The sequence below is a fragment of the Natrix helvetica genome (genome assembly GCF_964273705.1).
Source record: "Natrix helvetica genome assembly, chromosome: 4".
In the NCBI taxonomy this organism is placed as follows: Eukaryota; Metazoa; Chordata; class Lepidosauria; order Squamata; family Natricidae; genus Natrix; species Natrix helvetica.
In genome coordinates, this window is record NC_138550.1 from 75,602,312 (window position 1) to 75,622,011 (window position 19,700).

The 19,700-nt window shown below is 37.5% G+C and overlaps 1 protein-coding gene across 1 annotated transcript in view; it reads left to right on the forward strand.

Moving 5' to 3' along the window:
* Positions 1 to 14,515, forward strand: part of SEMA5A (semaphorin 5A) — a 208,813-nt gene extending 194,298 nt beyond the window's left edge. The window contains exons 17-22 of the mRNA XM_081952502.1: positions 472 to 681; positions 5,523 to 5,693; positions 7,453 to 7,608; positions 8,325 to 8,372; positions 10,324 to 10,535; positions 11,393 to 14,515. Of these exons, the coding sequence (XP_081808628.1) occupies positions 472 to 681; positions 5,523 to 5,693; positions 7,453 to 7,608; positions 8,325 to 8,372; positions 10,324 to 10,535; positions 11,393 to 11,512 (917 nt within the window). The 3' untranslated portion in view covers positions 11,513 to 14,515. The remainder of the gene's footprint in view (positions 1 to 471; positions 682 to 5,522; positions 5,694 to 7,452; positions 7,609 to 8,324; positions 8,373 to 10,323; positions 10,536 to 11,392) is intronic.
* Positions 14,516 to 19,700: the final 5,185 nt, after the last annotated feature.

The window sequence follows — 19,700 nt, forward strand, 5'->3', positions numbered from 1 at the left end:
ATTCAAGACAGATCTGTACAAGGAAGACCAACTGAAGTCTGTTTAAAAACCACTCTATTTTCCAACCAGTAGCCATTAGTCTGGCAGTGTCAAACTTTATGATAAAGTTGGATCCAGTTAATAATAATAAAAATTTCTATTAGGAGGTATAGCCAGACCTCAAAATGAGTTATAGCCTTCAAAAGTGGAGTATCTACTTTGGTAAAGCCACTAAAGGCCTGATTAAATTGCTTTGGGAATTGGAATTTCATGGTTCACTGGCCAGTGCTATTTATATACTCAAACAGATTCCTATGAAGTATAACTGTCAGTCTTTGATACCATATTATAATCCATATGACAGAGTACTTCAGAGTACTACTGTTAAAGTTACTCGGTCAGATGCAAATTGAATTAGAACAATGTTATCAATACATTTACAGATTGTTGCCATGATAAATTATTTTATTCTGTTTATATTTGTATTCTTAGGGGATCTTTTGCATTCTGGGCATCGTTCCACTCACACTATCAATGGTGCTTGGTCCCCTTGGTCTCCGTGGTCTCAGTGTAGTCGTGACTGCCACAGAGGTATTCGGAACCGTAAACGAATTTGCAATAATCCTGAGCCAAAATATGGGGGATTGCCTTGTCTGGGACCTCCCCTGGAATACCAAGAATGCAATATCCTTCCATGCCCAGGTAAGTGGCCATAGAAATGTGAAAATCAAGAGTTATTTGTAAAGCATTCCACCTTGTGTAACCCAACAAGGAAGTAGTGGGAGACCAAATATGTTTACCTTTTATGTTAATGCCCTCTGCTTTATTTTATGCAATAGCTGCTGAATGTTTTTTAAAACATGCATTGTAAAGAAGAAATAATTTAGTTTTATTTCTTTAATTATACTCACTTCTGCATGAGAGTAGAACAACTATGCTGAATCAAATTGAGTTCATCTTATTCCAGCATTTAAAAAAAAAATTCTCATACTGGACAGCTAGATGCCAATAGGATGCTGCAAGCCCACCATTTTCCCTTAGACATTTTATTTAGAAACATCCTGTTCCCAACATGGAGACAATATTGAGTCCTCTAGACAAATATGCTTGATAAACCTTTCCCTATTTATGTGTTAATTATAAACCATTCTAATCCCTCAATTTATCCTATTCCCACTTTTAAAGCTACCCACATTAGTGGCTTATATTATCTTGTAGAAGTGGTTTTTTCCTATCTTCCAGAGTGGTTCAGTTCTAGTGGTTCTAGAAAGAGACTAAGTGATTGTCCAGTCTCTTAAAAATCACTGGAGGTTTTTAAAGAGACTGGACAAGCCACTTGTCTGAAATGGTTTAAGTCTTCTGCTTGAGCAAGGGGTTGGAATAGAAGACCTCCAAGGTCCTCTATTCTGTTTGATTGAATTCTATAATCTCTTTGATAGCCCTCTTCTGTTTTTTTCCAGCTTTATTAAATACTTCTCCAAGTGTAGCAATCAGAGCTAAAATAAATATATTATAGGGTTTATTAGAATTTAGATTAGAATTTAGCATTTTTATTTTCAGCTCACTCCTAATGATCCCTAGAATGAATTTTTCCCTTTTTAAATTGCTTTTTCAGACTCATTCAACATTTACATGGTGCTGTCATTGTGATCTCGTTCCTAGTTGGTTACAAATAGTGCAATATAAATATGAAATTAGTGGTTTTTTGCTCCATTGAAGAAACATTACACTTAAACTTAAGTTGGATTGCATTTATCATTTGGATGACCATTTATTTAATTTAAAAGAACTTTCTGAAACTCTTCAGTGTTATTTTTAGTTTTTAGTGAATTGAATAGTTTGGTAACATCTGGCCAACTCACGGATTACCCCAAATCAATATTGAAAAGCACTGGCCCACAATACAGAACCCTGAGAAACCTTCTTTCCTCCACTGAAAAATGCAATTTATTCCAATTCTTTTTTTAAAAGCTAGGTTATAGGTTATCCCATGTAAAAAAAAGGTAAAGGAATCCCTACGTATTTTATTCCACTGTTGTTGATTATAGGCTGGTGCTCATCTCCATTTCAAGGCCATTGAGCTAGTGGTGTCGGAAGACATTTCTGCAGTCATGTGGGCAGCATGATGTCATGGAGTGCTGTTACTTTCCCACCAAAGTGATACCTGTTTATATTCTTGAATGTGCATGCTTTCAAACTGCTAGTTTGGCAGCAGCTGGGGTGAGGACAGGAGCTCACTCATTCATGTGGCACTTGGGTGTTGAACCCATACTGCCAGCTTCTTAACTGCTGAGCCACTGCACCACCCCTTATCCCATGGGTATTGATTTTATTCAAAAACTTTTGATAAGAAACTTTGTCAAACACTTTTCAGATATCCAGATGTTGCTACGAAGTAAGTGTGTTTGGTCTGGTAGCAGACAGTAGATTTGAGGGCTCAAAGTAGTACTCTCAAACCAACATAAATTCCAAAAAGGATTTTATTAATGTTAATAAACTTACAGAAAACAAAGAAAAGCTATACCAGATTATATACTACATCTCTTTAATTTGTCATGAGACACAGTTTGACAGCAAATGGATAATTTGGAGCCAGCTTGTAGCCCCTATAGCACCCTGTTGGAGGGTAAGGTCTACACTGGCATATTCTACTACTATTTTATAAAACCTCTTTTGCAAGAAAGCCACAAAAGGAAAGGAAAAATAGAGAAAAGGTCATGAAAACAAGAAAACAACTTCCCACCCTCATCATGATATAAACAGTTTCATTATCTCCTTATCTTTTTTTAATTAACAAATATAAAACTCTTGATCCCATAAATCAACTCTTAATTATAGGCACACCAATAAGCAACATGCTTTCCAATCCAGGTGTCAGCAAAAAGGTCTGAGTCAAATGTTATCCAGCACCTGTTGGTATATAGAGGGTATAGGGAATGCCTTTGAAGGACAGGAGGAAAAGCCACTACTAACACAGATAAAACCAAGAATCCAATTTGACAAAAATGGCTCAGATAAGCCTAAAAAGATAAAGTGTAGGAGGGGGAACTGCACATTCAGACTTGCAAAATTTTGTTACTATAGCTGCAATTTAAGTAGTCTTTGTTTATATGCCATTAGTGTCTCCATCTTGTCTACTTTGTAGGACTTATTAAAATCTATGTGAATTTTTGTTTGTTTTCTGTACTTGCATCCTGATTTTATTTCAGTTCAAGTGTAGCCTGTCTCTCTAATCTAAATCCTCCACCTGACATTTCTATCTCATCCATACATTGAGACCTCTGAACTCTCCATGTCTAACTAGCCTCGTGCATGGATCTAGTGAAGGGGTGGGTTCCTGCCAGTTCTAACCTCTTCTATAGAAAAGGTTCCACAAATCTACAGTGCCGTTTAGAACAGGTTCCAGCTCTCTCCCCCAGCCCGTCTGCACATCATCAAAATGAAGAGCGAGAGGAGGAATTCTGGGAGTTGAAGTCCACAAGTCTTAAAGCTGTCAAGTTTGAACACCCCTGGGGTTTTTTTTCTAAAGGGTTAGGGGTGCAAGGGTCTTGTAACTTGACAGCTTTAAGACTTGCGTGCTTCAAATGCCAGAGTTTGTGAGCCAACATTTTGGTTGCTAAGCAAGAGCGTTATTAAGTGAGCTTCACCACATTTTACAAGTTGGCCTCACCCACCCAGTCACATGGTTGGCAAGCCACTCCCATCCAGCAAGCCATTCCCACAAAGCAGGCTACACCTACAGAAGAGGTTCTAAAAATCTTTTAAACCCACCACTGATCTAGTGGTATCTCTAAAAATGCTACTTTGGCAGTCCTGGACTTGAATTTGTTACCTGCTTCCCAATGGTACCAAAATGCCCATAAATGCTTCCTTTCCCCCCACAATATTTAATAGCTTATCTTGATGGCATATGACATTTATAGCCTTCACACCAGATAGGTTACTCTGAGGTTGACATTTGCCTTTGTATATAATGATCAAATCATTTATAAAAATGTAATCTCCACGTGCCCCGTATCTTTGGAATGAAAGGATATGGGTACATTGCCCAAGAAATGGCCCTCTTCTACAGGGACATCTTATTTATCCTTGAAGTGATACCCTCCTTCTCTAAAGCCCTCCGTCTCCCGCATCCCATAAATCTCATCTAATTTATCCGGTTGTCTGAGCATCCTTATCTCAGCTGCTGTAGTCTCAAGGAAAAGCATCGGCTCTCTGAGAACTTGGAACTTACTGCACCAAGAAGAGTCTCCAAGAGACAAATAGTTACATATTTGACACTATGTAAAGTAACCTGGAAAATTCCCCCTCACCTGTTGGCCTTCTCCTTCTATACTAGTAACTTTATATCTCCTTCTTTATGACTAGTTCAACTAAAAGATGTGATACTGTTTCAGAAGACAGAGCCTTGACTTCTTTGCCCAGTAACTAATTTCACTTCTGAAATTGTGACCGTGATTTGGGAAGGGACAGTCAGTGTGTTTCTCCCCTGCCAAAATCCCTCTCCAAACTCTCCTGTTCTTGCATGACCTGCTCAAGCTTTTTGCAAGTTCTCAGCTGCTTCTCCTGTTTTCAAAGAGTGCTTGGATGGGACTGAATTCATGTTTGGAAACATAAAACTTCATGGGTGGTGGTAATTGCTACTACCAAGACATGAGGAGGTGTACTTGTGCGGTGAAATGTGAAGATAACCTGAGTTTCTTGACTTTGCTTTTAATCTCTGGTATTCCCACAGAGGTTCATAATTATACCAGACTTACTGTCCTTTTAAGCAAAATTTGAAGACTTGGCTATTTCTCCAGACCCTGGGATAAGGAATTGTGTCTCGCACACATTTTTTTTTAATCAGACCTTGAACCTATTTGAGTTCTGTCATTTTTATCTGATCTTACTAGTGGAGCATTTATGTCGCCTGTTTTTGCTTTAAACTGCCCAGTGTTGGTTGACTTAGGTTGCCCTATAAATATGATTGATTAAATAAATAAAAGACAAGTTGCTCTTTTGTTTATGGCAGTGCCGATGCTGTGGAACAGCCTCACAGGCGAGATCAGGCTACACCCACCCACCCCCGCTTGTTAATGTTTCAGAAGCTTTTAAAAACAGTTGTTCTGGAGGGCCTTCTCTTGATTTTAGCATGCCGTTACCATTATGTTTGCAGTTTTCTATATGGGTGGTGTCATTGTTTTACTGCTTTTATAGTTACGATAGCATGGGTGTTTTACTTTATACTCTATGTAAACCATAGGAGTCTCTGGATTGCCGCAGGGCAAAAATGTAGAAAATCATTCATACCACATTTCAGCATAGCTATTGTAATATACTTCCCATTTGGAAGTGACAGCATTGATATTGCTTTGGGCTTTCTCTCATCTTATCATAATTGAATTACCTTTCTAGAAGGTATACTTAAGAATATATATTTGTGTTTGCGGGCTTGTGGCTTTGAACTTATTGCAGTGGTCTAGATTGTGCTAGAAGACAATGAATGTGTTTATCTGCTTTTTGAGAAACAACAAATAACAGCACTGTTCTTCTGCTCCTAGTTGACGGAAGTTGGTCCTGTTGGTCATCGTGGTCCAAGTGCTCTGCTACTTGTGGAAGTGGCCATTATATGAGGACTCGCTCCTGTACAAACCCAGCACCGGCTTATGGAGGCGACATCTGTTTAGGGCTCCACACTGAAGAAGCACTTTGCAATACAGAACAATGCCCAGGTCTGAAACATCCTGTTTGTTTTCTCGCCAATTGTAGAACAGACATTGTTAAGAATTAGATTAAATTAAACAGCATGTTCAGAATTATTTACTGTTTCTACATTTGTTTTCCTTTATAGCCATGTTATACTGAGAAAGATAATGCTGAGATCTTTTAACTTACCTACAGCCATAAGTTAGGTGGTGTAGGAACATAGAACCAGATCTAGCATTCCAATCCAGCTTCAAATCTTGGTGGGGAATCTAAAAGTAGGTTTCATTCACCCATTGGGATAGGCCTGGTATGATGTCCTCACCATGCCCTGCCCTATGAGCCCATTGTATTGCTCTCGTACTCACTGTTGAGCCACATAATCCATGTAAACTTGCTGTGAAGATTTCTCAGAATAGAATTAGCCACAACAAAAAATAGCATGCAAGGTGGAAATCATGTTTTTATTCATAAAAACAGAGGATGCTGAAGCAGAAAACTCAGCGGTTCTCTGCAAACTGGATGAGTTGTCTAATTCCAGTTAGCAGCCACATGGAAAACAGTGGTCAGACCAGTCCTTTGCTTAGCTATATTTTCCACTTACATTTGCAGGTTTTGCCTTTTCCATTCCTAACTAATTCAACTGTAAAGCACTGTGGGGCAGTATATAAGCCTAATGCTATTGTTATCCCTTTGCATTAGCTGGTGATTGTGTGAGCCTCATTTTGTAAAACCTTTGAAATGTTTTTGCCATGCTAAAACACCTGGTGCTAAGAGGAAGAAGACTGAACGGAAGATATATCTATAACTGGGGGAAGTTGTAAGGCAAAAAGAAGATGGGGGCTCCTCCCCACTTTTATCCTCCCCACTTTTGTCATTTATTCACCAGCTTTCTCCAGAAGTTTAGCTTCCAATTTCAATCTTTCCCAGTCAGGATAGGCTAAAACTACACCTTGCACTCAATAAGAGCAGACGGTGCTTCCCATATTAGCTTCTCCCCAGTTGTCCAGAACTGATAAACTCTCCAATTCTGCATGATCTTGATGTCATTTTCAGCACTTCTTTGCCATCAATAGCAGCTCCCAATGATGTGGAACAAGAACAAGATGTGCGATAGGAAGTTAAGATTAATAACTGTTCCACCTTGAAGTGACATGTATGAATGTATGTATGTAACCCTTAATTCTGGTGTATTCTATTTCCCAAAAGCTAAAGGTATTTTAATTTAGAGTTGACAGAATTTCTGTATATGCTCCTCTACCATCTGTCTCCCTTCTATATCTGTTTCTCTAAGGATGTAAGGTGTGGGTACCAGAAAACTTTTGAACAGAAAAAAGTGGTTGAGAGTTTCATTTGTTCCCTTTTAGAGTAGGTGAACTGCTGAGGTTTATACTGTTGATCCATCAAGATCCAACAAAGAACGCCAAAAGATGTAGTATTTGATGTAAACTGCATTTTTTTAAAAAAATTGCACATTTTAAATTAACATGTTGGTCTAAAACAGGGGTGTCAAATTCGCATCATCACGTTGTTGTCATGTGATATACCACAACTTTCCCCCCCCCCCTTCATTAAAATGGAGGTAGGCGTGGGCAGCATGTGATACATCTGGCTCACAGGCTGCGAGTTTGGCACCTCTGGTCTAAAACATAATCATTGCTCCAGTGCATTGATTGTCCTTGCAGAATCAGGTTAATATGCTAAAAATGGAAAAGATTGAAGATTGGGATAGGAGTGCACGGTGGACTGATGGTCCCTTCATGTGCTGTTGATTTTTGTCTCTTGCAGATAGTTGGTCAGACTGGTCAGATTGGTCAGGCTGCGGTGTATCTGGTGCCCAGGTCCGCACTCGCCAGTGTAATGTTTTATTTCCTGTGGGTCAGCAGTGCTCTGGGAATACGACTGAAAGTCAGCCGTGTGATTCTGATTCCAATTTCATACCAGGTAAGAGCAAGCATGGATGATACCCTGATATGATTCCTGAATAACGATGGCTAGGTAGCTGCATGCTTGCTGCAAGTAGACTGAGATGTGTCTAAAATGAAGAATTAAGGGCTTGTCTCTGTTCAGTAAGATGAAGCTGGAGGAAGAGACAAGGATGCGTTACTTGTAGCTCTTTAGTTTTCCCTATCATCCCAAATGTACATGCCAGCCCAGTTGATGATTTAAATCCATCAACTGGTAGATTTGCATTCTGCTGATATTGCTATATAGCTGTGTTTTTCAGTCGTGGCAACTTGAAGATGTGTGGACTTCAATTCCGATAATTCCCTAGCTAGCTCTTCAAGCCACCACGGTTGAGAAACCTTACTGTATGGAATATCACTTTTAATAAAATTATTATGATTGGTTGCACAATCAGGCAGATGTGATCCACCTATCAAATCCCTCCCAAGAACCTGGGTTAGGCATTACTACTACTACTACTACTACTACTACTACTACTACTACTACTACCACCACCACCACCACCACCACCACCACCACCACCACCACCACCACTACCACCACTACTGTCCTTACTGGATTTGAGTGCATTATTGTTCTGACAACTAGTGTACTTAAAGTATCTTTTGAGGAATAATTTGCTTGCAGTCAAATGAAATTTACTTAGATGTTCTTTACTATTCAGCTGTTAATTCAGTTATTTACTATTGTAGATATAACTGTTGCAAGAACCAGCAGCATGAAAGAAAAAAGATGTGGTGGTAAGATTTCTCCCTTTTGTCCCATTTGTGATAATTATTCGTCTTTTTCTACCCTCAACACTTTCATGAGAGTTTGCTCTATTTTTCTTAAACCAGCCAAGACTGGAATTGCACATTTCAAATTTCTGTGACTCTCCTGTGCTCCATTAGTGGAGAATAGATGTAATGCAGTATTTAACACTTGGGCTTTTTGCATGCTCTGAGCTTGGTTATTTTCTTGCAGACCGTTCATTTTCAGGAGACCCAATATCATTGTTGTAAATGGAAAAATGAAGTTTGCAGATTGTTTATGCATAGTGGCTTGCCCTGCCAGTCTTATTGGGATATAATTTCTTCCTTAATGGTTCCCTGATTAGGGTGTTGTTTCTTCCCTTATTGTTTATCTGGGGCTGTTTGCTGCTTATCTGGGTGATGGTTGCTATGGAGAGTTGATCTGGGATTTGTGTTTCCTTCCTTGTTCTTTGGTTATGTTTTAAATGGTATCTAGATGGAATTTATCTCAGTGTGTCTGTTGACTTGTCAGAATGTCAGTATTATTGTACCATTCACTATTCATGTTAGATTATGCTGGGTACCACTGGGAATCTTTTGATTGTGGCATTATAAGCAACAGTGAAGGCATAGTAAATAATTCTTTCTTGTGTTTCTTTAGAATTGGAATTAATTCTTTCACTACAGTTTGACTCTTTCCTGCTTATTTCACTATCATTACCATGAATAAATTAAGATATTATGCAAGCCTTGCCAAGTTGAGAGGGTGATCACAAGTGGTTATAACATTTGATGGTCCCAGTAGTTTTTACTGCATTTCAATCCAAATCTCTGGCAAAGATTTCAATGAATAATTTTGGTAGCTCAGTCATGGTGCTGATGGTAGTCGATATGTGAAATTTTGCTGTAGCCACTGATCAAATGATCAGTTGTTTCATTTTCCACTACAAAGGCTGTTGTTTTACATTTGAATTTTCACCTTCACATAGTCAATTGATAAAGCTTGTTCTTGACATGCTAAAATAATGCCTTCAGTTGCTTTAACACTCCTGATCTTAACCAACTCCATGTGGGGTTTTTATTGGTATTATTATTTTATCCAGACTATTCATTTATATAATACCTCAAGGCAGCATAGATATCTAATACTCTTGCCTCCTTCCCCCCCCCCCAACAACAACTTTCTGAATTAGTTGGGTTGAGAGAGAATGGCTGGCCCAAAAGTCACCCAGTGGCTTCCATGCCTAAGGCAGATCTAGAACTCAAAGTCTCCCAGTTTCTAGGCCAGCACCTTCACCACTATATCAACTAGGTGTCCATATAATTGTGGTGGTCTTGCAAACTTGTTTATTTATTTTATTTATTTATTTATTGGATTTGTCAACCGCTCCCTCTCCCCAAGGGGACTCGGGGCGGTGTACAGACAGAATAAAAAACATTATGAAAAAACATTATATACAACAATTACAAAACCCCATAAAAAACAAATTAAACACAAGTCTGTACAATAGTGCAAAGATTAATTAATGATTAAAACCAAATTAAAATACCCCAAAATTTAAAATAACCGGCCAGGAAAGTCAAGGGATTAGATCATGATTGCGATTGGGTCAGGCCAGCTAATTGGAACAGGTGGGTCTTGAGTTCTTTATGGAAGGAGCGGAGATCAGTAATGATTCTAATGTCAGGGGGGAGGTCGTTCCAGAGGGTCGGGCCCATCACAGAGAAGGCCCTACTCCTGGGCGTCGCCCGCTGACATTGTTTGGTGGACGGCACCCGGAGGAGTGCTTTAGAGTTCTGCTCTAAAAATATATCTGGCAGGAAATTCAGAAAGCAGAATTCTGTAATTAATATAAAATTTAATATTTTACTTTGCTCCCAAAATAAGCAATATACAAAAATTATAACATTTAAACTAAATAAGGTATTGATTTTATTTTCTCATTCATCTAATTTGTAGAATTTAATCTGTTCCACATGACTGCTGTGGGGTTGAGCAGCTCAATTCTTGGGTGCCTTCTGACTCTTCTGGTTTACACTTATTGCCAGCGATATCAACAGCAGTCTCATGATGCCACTGTCATTCATCCAGTATCCCCAGCACCTCTGAACACCAACATCACCAATCACCTCAACAAACTGGACAAGTATGATTCTGTAGATGCTATTAAGGTAAGGAATCAATAGTGGCCGTGTGTTGTCAAATGTAGATAGACAAATTCCATTGTTAATTACTATGGGCTGTTTCAGGAGGGACACAGCTAGAGTTCCAGTGTTACAGTCGACCCCATGATTCTCCAGAATTCTAATTTTTATGTGACAGATGAACATATTTACATAATTCATTGAGCTTTTTCAGTGCATTTCATTTTATTAAATTATTTGAATTTTGTTTTAGCCATGCCTATTTTTGGCAGAATGACCTCAGGTATGCCATACAGAGTATTAAGCATGGCTCTCAATTCCGAAAAGTAAGTGTGTTCTTAGTATACATAAAGGCACAGTTTTAATGCATACTATAGAACCAGCATTAGAACTGATTCTGTTTCTAGACTTGATAAGGCAGAACTTCTCTTGAATTATATGGCAGCACTTTAAAGCACTTTTCATATCCTGATTATGCTTGCTGACTTCCAAGGCCATCTGTCATGTTATACGGAGTCTGGTATGCAAATTCTGTGGCATCTCTAGTGGTGCTCAAATCTTTAAAATGTTAAAGTGATGTAAGTTATGGTTTCCTCATCATCTGTTTTATATATTTTCAAGAATTATTTGTCACATTATTCAAACTTTGTTCTTTCAAGTTGCCCACAAATGTTGACAACAAAATGTCAACAAAGTAATTGTTTTTAAACCACTTCCTATTTTATTTGATTATATCTTTTTACTTGATTTCCCTTTTTCTTTTTTCATATTCCCAAATTTCCACCATAATGTTGCTTTTCTTTCTCTCCTCTTCACTGCACCTCATAAATATTCATTTATTTTAATGAGAATTTACTCTTTTCCTTTTCTTATTCTTTTCCCAGGCATTTAATAAAAATAATCTCATCCTAGAAGAACAAAACAAGTACTTCAATCCACATCTCACTGCAAAAGCATATTCCAATGCCTATTTTACAGATTTGAATCACTATGATGAATATTAAAAAGGCATCTGCTAATTTCATATGGGTCTCCAAGATGTGAACCCTCTGTGTGAATATCAAATTGTTAATACCATGTTGTTGCCAGCTTTAACACAACAAAAAGCACTCAGTTGTGTTGGTACAATCTTGCAGTAAAGAAACAACTTTGGTAATGCAATATTTGTATTGTGTTGTACATTGGAATTATACAGGCAAGAAATGAAATGTCTGGGGGAGGACACTTTGAGGCTTGCTACCATCCTACTAATTCATCTCTTCAGTTTCTCAGTTATATATGGGAAGGGCCATAGCCTGCCTTCTGGATGCATCATTCTCATTTACCTAAGAGACAATTCTTCCATGAATGGGAAGCCAAAAGAAAGAAAATAACAGATTATTGAATGAAACTATTCTTAGCAGCCGAGGCCTTAAGAACTTCATCCTTCATGCCAGACTAGGATATTGATGCAGTATGTCCTAAAGAAGCTGGTAGCTTGTATGGCTACACCATCATGGTGCAAGCTAAGTTGCTGGCATGTGCCACAGAGGAGCAGAAGAACAAGCAACATAGCGAATCTAGAAATAGGCAGCCACTGTTTGTTTCAATCGGTCAGGATGGGACGATTCGTAGAAAATAAATAAGGGCTCACTGAATTCTGCATGGCATAGATAGAGTCCTATACCAAACAAGGATGCCTGCATCTTGGGCACCAGTTTTCAGCCTGTATGTAAGGATCCATCTGGAATGTTCATTATGAAATTGACAAACTGTGTTTTATATTTTTGTTGCATTTATATACTGAAAGACTTAGAAAAAAACTGCAAAAGTGAAACCAAAACAGCAACAAAAACCTTACTCTAAGACATATCAAACTTAAAACAACTCATTTCTTAAATTCAGCCTTAAACATTCTATATGGAATAATATTGTTCAATCTTTCTATTACAACTCTAAAGAAACAGGCTAGCATTCTATCTTTCAAAAGAGTAAATTGTTTTGCAATACTCTGTCTCCTTCTCTGCCATTCAATTGTTTATTCCCTTGAATATTTTAGGCCATTATAATTTCATTTGAAAATTACATTCTTGTATTTTTTACACTAATAATTTCCCCAAAAACTTTCCGTGTACCCCTTGTTTTTTTAATGTTTCCCTAGGAGGGCATATCCCTCACTTTCTAAATTCTGCTGTATTGTATTTACATTTATTGTTTATCCACCAAATTAAACTCCCACCTCCAAGTTTCAGAACTAAATTTAGTTGAAAGGGTATCATGAGCCAGCAAAAGGCCCCAAATTTTATTGAAATCCCCAGCCTTAATTATCCGCCACTAAAATAAAAATACAACTTTGTAAAATGTTTAGATGGTACTTATTGAGTTAATGAATATAAATTATTATATAAAGAAAATATAATGTGGTTGTTAAAACTTTTAAATGCCAGTATTGAACAGGATCTAGATCACCACAAATTTTGAAGTTTTACTGATTTAAATGACTCCCCCTTGGTAGATTTTGAATTTCCAATAATAAATACTTGACCAAGACATCTTTTAAATAAAATATAACTCTTGTATAGAGGAATATAGAATGGTGGAGTGGCAGTTGTTGTTTTTTTTTCCATTAGGCAAGTAATTGTTTTTTAAATGTCCATCTAAGATTTTTTTTTTACATTCCATGATAAAGACAACATACTTTTAAAAAAACATGGAACCAAGGAACCACATAACCAAGGAATTAAAAAAAATGAGACATCCTATTTAGGAACTAAAACTCCATGATAATGGAGTTCTCATGATTAAAAAATGGGACAGAAATGTTTTGAAAACTAAAAAGAAATAGTTATAATCCCAGTGAATGAGATGTTGAAAATATATACAAGAACACCCCTCATTACAAGCCAAATGGCCCTTCAATCTCTAAAAGAAATGAAAATAAAAAGTTAAACTATAAAAACAACTGCCATGAATAAGCAATGAACATCCGTATAGCTACTATATCAAAAACAGGTTAACACCCTTCACAATATATTCCTGCAATAAACAAAAATAAAATTGTAAAAAAGAATAACTTGTTTAATTCCTTGAACTTGCTGAATGATTTCATTTATGGAAGCTAATCCGGAAAAGTAATGATCATCTTTGCATTTCAATTTGAAGACTCCATTTGCCGAGATTAAATGCAGGATAAGATCCCATGCTTTACTGTAAATCCTAAGAGACATATAACAACAAGAGTGGCTTTCTTTGCTGAGCACAAATGGAAATCTACACAGTTTCAATTCCCAGCTTGACTGCAAATCAAGTCTAAACTCTCCATAATAATTACTATAGACCAATCTTACCTAATGTTTCAGGAATATTTAGAAATGGTAAATTATTTCTACGAAATAGACCTTATAAACAGGTCCCTTCATCTTGAAGAGCCTTTCTTAATTTCAGCAGATGGTTTGTGCCTGCCTGCAGATCCATTCCTGCTTTTGCCCTGCTTTTCTTAAGAGCAGATGGAAAAGCACAAGTGCTTCTATTTTTAATACTGTTTTAAAAATCAAGCTGAAATGTAAAATGGTGATGTGTATTAAGCAAACCATTATTATAATTTGATGCATCAAGATTGTAACCCTCTACTTTTTTGTCAGGGTCCAGTGCACTGTGGGAGTGATTTCTGAGTAGACATAAGTATTGTGCTATACAGTAAGTGAACTTTGTCATCAGCATGTAAATAGAGTAAGTGCTTACTTGTATATAAATTTTATTTTTCTCTTGGCATATTTAGTATCAGCCGGGGGAAACAGCAAGCTGTTTTGAACCAGTTCACTACAAGGCAACATTATCTATAGAGATATCACTGTCTTTACCAAATAATTCAACTATTCTGTTCCTAGAATATAGGGTTTGTATCCAATACGTTGGCCCACAAACCATAAAATAATTTTCACTCCCTTAAGGATGCATCAAATGAGAGTCTGCATCTTTTACACTTATATTCTCTTGGCTACATGTCTTGCATTTGAAAATGAGGGTCTCAGGTCATCTCCCCGAGTCCCTTCTGGGAGAGGGCGCGGTTTATAAATTAAATAAAAGTTAAAGTCTTTTCCTACCATCTAACCAGCTTGAATTCAACTGTGGTTGGCAGTTTTACCTCAGTGAAAAAGGCCTTCTTCCTGACACAATGGGAATGATTACTACCCATTAATAGTGGGCATACAGTTGCAAAGTTGCATTTATATACGGGGAGAGGCAGTTTTTGTAAGTTGAACAAGTGAGCAGGGCTGGGGCCACAAATGAAATCTTGTCAGCTTTTTTTGTCAATCAGAAATTGTCTATCTAAAAAAAATGTGTCTATCAATTAGATCAGACACAAACAGTGATACTATATGTTATTGGTAGGCAGCAATAATAGAATCTTGCAAGATGCTTTGTACTTTGCTCCCCCCCCTTCAATTCCACCACGTCAGGGAGGGCTATCCTGAGTCTCTTCTTAATACTACCTCTGATCCTAGCATTCAAGGTATGCTTTTTGTCACTTTTGCTTACATAACAGCTTATGAATAAAGATGTTTATTAATGTTTCATGGTAAACATAAGTGCTAGTGTAGCATTTGAAATCTTCTAATTGCATGCATTTAACAAGTGCCATGAAAAGGATTGTCTTAACTCCTACTTTGGTTGCCTAATTCTCTTCTGATCCTATGGACATCTTAGACTTTGTGTATCAGGAAGAAGCAGAATCTTCCTCTCCATGAAATAATAGGCTTCATGGAGGGCAAGTAGGTTAGAACACACAATGGATTAATGTCAAGAACTGTGGAGGATTAAGGATCCTTGTGGAAAAGCAGCAGTTAATTTTCTCCATGGTATGTTTGCTTGCGGCCACCACTATTCCATCAGGAAAATATCGGCAGTTTTCACCCATAATCAGACGTTGTAGAGAACCATCAAGGGCCATTTATGATCTACCATAAGGATGTAACCTTGGCACCTTTAAGACTTGTGAACTTCTACTTCCAGAATTCCCCAACCACCCATGCTGGCTGGGGAATTCTGGAAGCTGAAGTCCACAAGTCTTAAAGTTGCCAAGTTTGGACACCCTTGCTTTAACAGAAATGCTAATGTTCAGATTTGGAAATTCAATTCACCTAAAGGGCGGTCAGATCTTCTCCATGCTGTAGAAAATATTGTATTTTCTTCCTTTATATTCCTGCTGCTTATATTGGGCAGCAAACTCACACCTCTATGCTCAAAGCAAGGGAAATTCAGTAAGGGAAATTAACTCACAAAATAATGAAATTTAATAGGGAGTATTTTCCCTAGCAAAGCCTCTTCCCCTTGCCCACCCAGCTGACATTGACAGAATTTATGATTTAGGAATATTGTAGAAGAAAAACAAGCATCTCAAACAGAGATTACAAAACTTTATTTATTACAAAACTTTCATTAAACGTGGAAAATGCAGTAAAGACATTTTATATTTGCAGCAAAACTACTACTCCCCCTTTTCATCCAGTGGGAAAGGACTATATTTAAGCTTAAAAACCTGGGTTCTTAACTCCACATCTCTGAAAACAATCTATCCAGCCTCTCTTCCCTTCAGATTACTGGGTGAAAAACAAGGGGCAGTCCTCTTCAGAATATGCACAAACCTTTATGCAACCATCACCATCACCGTATAGCTCTCCATTTCTGTTTCACTCCTGCATGGTCCTTTCCGCCAAACTCCACTTGCGGAAAGGACACACACACACATACACCGGTATGGTAGATCTGGCTAAGGAAGAACTGATTTATGGGTAGTTGTTTACTCATTCAGTGTCTGTTCAAAGTTAGAGCAGTTGTGAAAAATGGAAGATCTACAACCAGGCCTTGCAGTGTCCCCATGGCCACGTGCTTGGAATTTATGCCCATTTACGATGATTGAGCACCTGCAATCACGAGATTGCCATTTACGACCTTCATGGAGGCTTTGGGCAAACAAAAGTTAATGGGATAGCTGACAGGAAGTTGCAGTCACATGACCTCACACATGATGGCTGCTGGGATTTGCTTCATGACCATAGCTTGAAATTTAAGCCAGAGATCACATGATGTCTCATTTTACAAAAGGATGAGAGGCAAATGAGTCAAATTATGTTTCATGATTGCATCACTTAGCAACAATGTTGCTGGTCCCAATTATAGCATGAAAGTGAGGACTGCTTGAACTATGGTGGGCTACTGTTGTCACCGCTATAGGAGAAAGACCCAGAAATGATAATTATGTTTTTGTAGATCAGCCATAAAGTTTTAATGTTTCTTCATAGTGCAAGAGAAAGAAACCTTACCTTATCCTTTCCCTAGTCGTCACATGAAAATTAATGAGAGTTGCTAGGCTACCAGAAATTTGTTCCATGCTTGTAAGCAGAACAATATTTTAGAGAGCCAATCTCATTTACGTTTTAGACTTTTCCCTGCAACTAATGAAATAAAAGACCCTCAAACTGAAATTCTATCAACACACAATTGGGTTATGATCCCTGGTGTGCTCTTTATATTTGTCATGGAGTTATTAGACTTTCACCAACCAAGTGAGAAAAAAACCATTGTTAGGAAAAGGCAATCCCTTACAATTCCTGAAGTCAAACCTAAGCTGCAACCCTATAGTTGGAAGTATGTCCTAATAAATTCAATAGGTTTTTACACTACTTCTAAGTAGGAATACATAACCTTATATAAAAAGTATGGTATAAACTATACTTTTAGAAAGTATGGGAAGGACACTTATTAATTTAAAAAGCTATTTTGCATGACTTTGACTTGGTTTTGTGCACTCTGGAATTTATAGCGATAACATCATTGGGAAATTCAAAGGAGAATTGATCTGATTCTTAAGCGCCTACTGCATAAAAGGGGATATTACAGAAATGCTTATTTTTGCAATTGATGCTACCTTCGTGGACTACTGCTTTCAACCTGTACATTTGTAAATAAACAAATTGCTAACAAAGCTGTCGTTTCTAACTTTTCCATCAGGGTATCACACCTGCAATTCTGAAACTTGTTCTTTTTTATCCCTTATTATCACAGAAAGATCATTTTTTTGAGATTTTTTAAATTTACCTTAATACACTGCATTAGCAACTATTTGTCATGCGGCTTCTATTTTAAGAGGCTATTTTCTTTGCTGTTAATTGGCGTGTTTATTTTGCTTAAGTAGAAAAAAGGGAGACATTTTATCTTATCTTCATATTATGATTATTACTAGAAATATGATAGGAAACTGGGAGATAATTGGAAGCAACCTCTCCAGCACTGAAAAAAACACTTATTACTTCTGGAAATAGGCACAGCCATCAGCATCTATAACCTATATTAAGGGCTAGTAGATTTTAATGCTCAGCCATCATCTTTGCAGTTTAAGATCTTTAAAAACTCCTAAACCAGTGGTTCTCAACCTGTGGGTCGGGACCCCTTTGGGGCGTCGAATGACCCTTTCACAGGGGTCGCCTAAGACCATCGGGAAACACATATTTTAGATGGTCTTAGGAACCACCGATTTTATGGTTGGGGGTCACCACAACATGAAGAACTGTATTAAAGGGTCGCAGCATTGGGAAGGTTGAGAACCACTGTCCGAATATCGGCAATGAAGCTCTTCCTTTAATACCATCTCGACTTGCTTCTGTTTAAAATAACCTTAGCAGTAAAAAAAGAATGCAAGATTTTGAAACTGCTTTGCATGTTTAGCAAAAAGCTTCTTCTGCAGGCATTAAAGCTCACCTCTTTGAGGGGTTCATACTGAAGCATGTGACCTTCACATGACAACATATAGCCAACATAGTTATGATATGCTTTCTGTCTTAAGAGTTTAATTTCTTTTATTGAAAACAGTAACAGTTTACACATTATCTAACACTAGGTTTGATTCAATCACACTTCAGAATATTTGGAGAACATTAAATTTATTCAAATCAACCCAGTTCTCATTTTGCAGCTTAACCCAAGGGTTTTGATAAGTCACTGTGGGACTATCATTGCGAACTACAGTAGAAAAATGAATGACTTTTAAATCACTTTTGAAGTAAGCAGCAATCACCTTTTAAAATAAAAGTAAAATGAAATGTGAAATTATTTGTGCATTATTTCTCTTAAAAGCTAAATTCAATGAAAGACTATTCACACAACATGCTTTACCTGATTACCAAAGTGGTTCCTTTTCCTGGTTTCCACAATACCTCGAATGGTCAGCTAGCCAAGCAGGTTAGGTTCATGCAACATACAAAGGCAGTGAAAACCTGACTCTAACCAAGGGTTCTCTATTGTGCAAAATGTACTTAGTGATTACCCCTATGCCTACAGCCACTAATTCAGAAAGCTGGGCTTTGTAAGTGAAATTAAGAGAAATGTTTCAAATATTCATATATATTTTCAACACTAAATCATGCCCATTTCATTGATCATATTTAGATGAGAAGGAAATGTAATATATAGTTTTTTCTCCTTGATAGCAAAACACTGTTCATAAAATATTATTTGGGCAAGAACTGGGCATTAGGTCCCTTATCAAGTGGTAGCTGATTCTGTTCAGGATTGGGGCTCATTTTCATGAAAAGTATTTGCTTTATACCATGTCAACCCAAAATTTATTCCCTCTGTTCCCAAAAGAGGGCACTGCCAAAATAAAAGGCTGGAGCCAAGGCGATCTCTGTGTCAACGCCTAAGACGTTTCCATGACTACTATCAACTTGAGAAGGCGGGGGGGAAGGGAATGCCATGCATACTTTTGGCCAGAATAAAAGTCTCATATTTCTGTGCTGGTTTGTGAATGCGCGTGTCCAGAACCCTGCCATAACTTCCTGTTGGAGAATGTGATTGATGACCTCAGCCAGAGGGGAGGGGGCACAGGGGTAAAGGTCAGACACCATTAAGTGTGATTTAGTTTCAGCTATACAGAAGTCCGTGCCAAGATGTTAGTCCTAATAAACGAATGGGTTTTTAAAAAATTTCGTCTTGGGGCTCATAAATTAATTAGGGCAACTCTTGGAACCTTCACACTCTGGTTTAGATGTACATTTAGTAAAAATCATTCAATTAATACAAATGTTCCAGCTGTATTTTTAAATAGGTTATAAATAAGTACATATTAAAAAGTAAGTATTTTTTCTGTAATTATCCATTGTAGTTTTTTTCTTCAAAAGCAGAGAGTTTAGACTTTCTGAATGAATAATATCTCTT